The 2779-nt window shown below is 35.0% G+C and overlaps 1 protein-coding gene across 1 annotated transcript in view; it reads right to left on the bottom strand.

Moving 5' to 3' along the window:
- Positions 1 to 1304, bottom strand: part of spmap2 (sperm microtubule associated protein 2) — a 5273-nt gene extending 3969 nt beyond the window's left edge. Inside the window, exons 1-4 of the mRNA XM_014023549.1 lie at positions 1056 to 1304; positions 910 to 971; positions 765 to 822; positions 433 to 559 (exon numbers count right to left, since the gene is read on the bottom strand). Of these exons, the coding sequence (XP_013879003.1) occupies positions 433 to 559; positions 765 to 822; positions 910 to 971; positions 1056 to 1117 (309 nt within the window). The 5' untranslated portion in view covers positions 1118 to 1304. The remainder of the gene's footprint in view (positions 1 to 432; positions 560 to 764; positions 823 to 909; positions 972 to 1055) is intronic.
- Positions 1305 to 2779: the final 1475 nt, after the last annotated feature.

The raw sequence follows: 2779 nt of genomic DNA on the forward strand, positions 1-2779 counted from the left end.
TCATGGTGTGGGGCTGTTTTTCAGCATATGGTATTAGATAAATTTCAGTAAGTGTGTTCAATACTTTTTCCCTGTGCCATTCCACATTATTACAAATAACTTCATTTCTGGACATTTATGGTTTGATTTCTTTGTATGTATGGATCACTTGGGTTGTTACCGACATCTGGTGAAAATTTCATGTCATTAGCACCTCTAGTAAAATATTTACTGAGAAAAATGGTTACGCATTCAATACTTATTTTACCCGCTGTAAGTTTTGTATATTTGCTGCCGTGTTTCGTATTATCTTTCATTATTTAGTAAAGGTCTTAGTTTTAGAGCTCCGGTACATGCTCTCTTCAAGGTGAACTTTCAACTTCCATAGTTTCAAAAAGTGTCAGTCGTCCTAACCGTCAACCTCGCTAACACCAGCTCCTGTGTTTTACTCACAGGAGTGGGCAGAGGGCGCTGAGGCTGCCAGCCTGCTGCAGGGGCTCGAGGCTGGGCCAGAACACACAACCGCTCCGACGGCACGGCCCTGAGAGCCCATCTACTCACCTCCCAGATGGGAGAGATTCTGAGGAAAGAAAGAAACAAGACTAAGAAGTCAAGCAATCTAATCAACACAAAGCACATCACAAACTTTATTTTGTTACATTCCTGATTTTCTTTTCTAAATGACATGAATTCATTTGCAGAGTAAATTAGATTTACAACTGATGTGTTTCCAGAGCATAAAGTGGAGGCAGAATGAGGAAAAAAAATCAGCTTAATTTATTTACACGACTTGATGGTAGAACATTTTACTTAGGGCTAAGTCGGACCAACGAGGTGTTAACTCTGTGGGAAGCAGGAGAAATAAAAAACGTTATCCTTTTTTTTTAAAAAGTTTGCACTGAAATCTAAAGAAATTTGTGAAAAATTGACCAATTTTTGTAGTGGATTCAGTCCTGTGTCGTGGCAGTTTATCCAGCCAGTAAACAGATCGGCTGAAACAGAAAAGACAAGCCCGATCAGGAAAAAAACAAAATAAATTTTAATATCAGAGTGTCGTCAAAGTGGGTTAGGCCTACCGATCTGGATATCTGCAAAGGTTGGGTTTGGGCTGAGCGAGTGTCTGCATTCGAGCTGCCATTGAAACTCCAAGCTGCTGGTTTAACACGCCGACGAGAAAACGAGGGATTCTGACGTTTGTTTCTTAAAAAACACAAGAGTTTGACAAACATCAGGGGATACATCAGATTTTCTAATGTCAGTTGAAAATATGGACAGAATGCTGTAAATATTCTCTTAATCCCCCCCTCCCCCGATGTTTGGGCCTTTTCCTCTTCCTGCACAATGTTTTTATTTTGTCCTTGAATTTTGATTCATATTTTTATGTTGCAAATAAAATGAATATATTTTCCAAAAATTTCAGATTCTCAACAAAAACAAACTGGTAAAATCCAGTCTGTTGAAGAAATATGAAATGATATATGTATACTTAAAAATTGTCTGAGAAAGATTTAATTTTTTTATTAATTATTTTCCTGTATTTTTTATTATTGTTTGAATTTCTTTTGATGGAAAAATGTGCAGATATTAAAATTTTTTTCTTCCTTCTGCTGCCTTTCATTTTATTTTTCATTTGTATTTTTTGTATACTGAATTTGCTTTGTTTTTAAATGAATGAATAAACTAAACTAAAAAAACATTTATGGTAAAGGAACTGATCCTGTATACACGCATAATGGAGAACTTTGTGGTAATATATATGATATTTTGCATCTCAAGTCAAATGTATCTTGTAGAATCAAATTAATAATTTCTAAGAATTTCTAATATTAATTTCTAAGAATGAATTCAGTATGTTTTTTTTTTTGCATGAAGAACATTTTAGAAATGCAATATTTCTGATTATATTAAATTTTTTTATTTCTCTGCTCCTCATTAACTTTCTTGCTGTAAAACAGGTCAAATAAACATTATCTTGGCCACTATATTTACAAGATCATTAAAAACCACTACATTTTATATACTCCCACAAAAAGCAGATAATCTAATGATGCATGGTTTTTATTACCTGCTCGGTACCTGCAGTCCGTTCTTTGTGGTGACACAGACACCTACTGGTTGCTATGGTATCAGGTGACGGTACACCAGCGATGGTTTGTAACGAGGAGAAGTACGATTAAGTCTCTGGATTGTTYAAAAACACATTTGTCATTAAATAAAATGACACGTTGAACCTCTCAAACACTTTTAAACTCAAAACCACAATGACCAACTCCACTTCATCCCTTCAGTWTTATTCCACATTTATCTTGTGGTCCTAATGTTACAGATCCAAAGACAACATGATGGAGGAATATGAGCCTGAAGGGTTAAAAATAAATAACTACTTACAATTAAGCAATAGTTTTAATTAGTTTTCACCTGGTAATAAATAAATCAAACATCAGCACAGCAAAGGGCCATAACTTCAGCAAGAAAAGGTGCAGCACAAAATGTCAAAAATCTGCTTCTCAATATAACACTTCCCACTCAGTTGTAATTAATTCCCTGTATGAGGAGCTGAGCTGACAAGTAAAATGCTTACAGAAAGATGAATTGCGCCAAAAATAACCATTTGGAGGTATAAAAATTAGGGCTGTGTATTGGCAAGATTTTGGCGATATGATACATATCATGACAGAGGGGTCACGATACGATATATCCCGATATATTGCGATGCTATAAGCAAGGCGATATATTGTGATTTTTTTTGTCCAAAAATTATATTAAATAAAAACCTCTTACTGGGGAAAAAATGAAAAAC

This window comes from Austrofundulus limnaeus, unplaced genomic scaffold (genome assembly GCF_001266775.1).
Source record: "Austrofundulus limnaeus strain Quisiro unplaced genomic scaffold, Austrofundulus_limnaeus-1.0 Scaffold376, whole genome shotgun sequence".
NCBI lineage: Eukaryota > Metazoa > Chordata > Actinopteri > Cyprinodontiformes > Rivulidae > Austrofundulus > Austrofundulus limnaeus.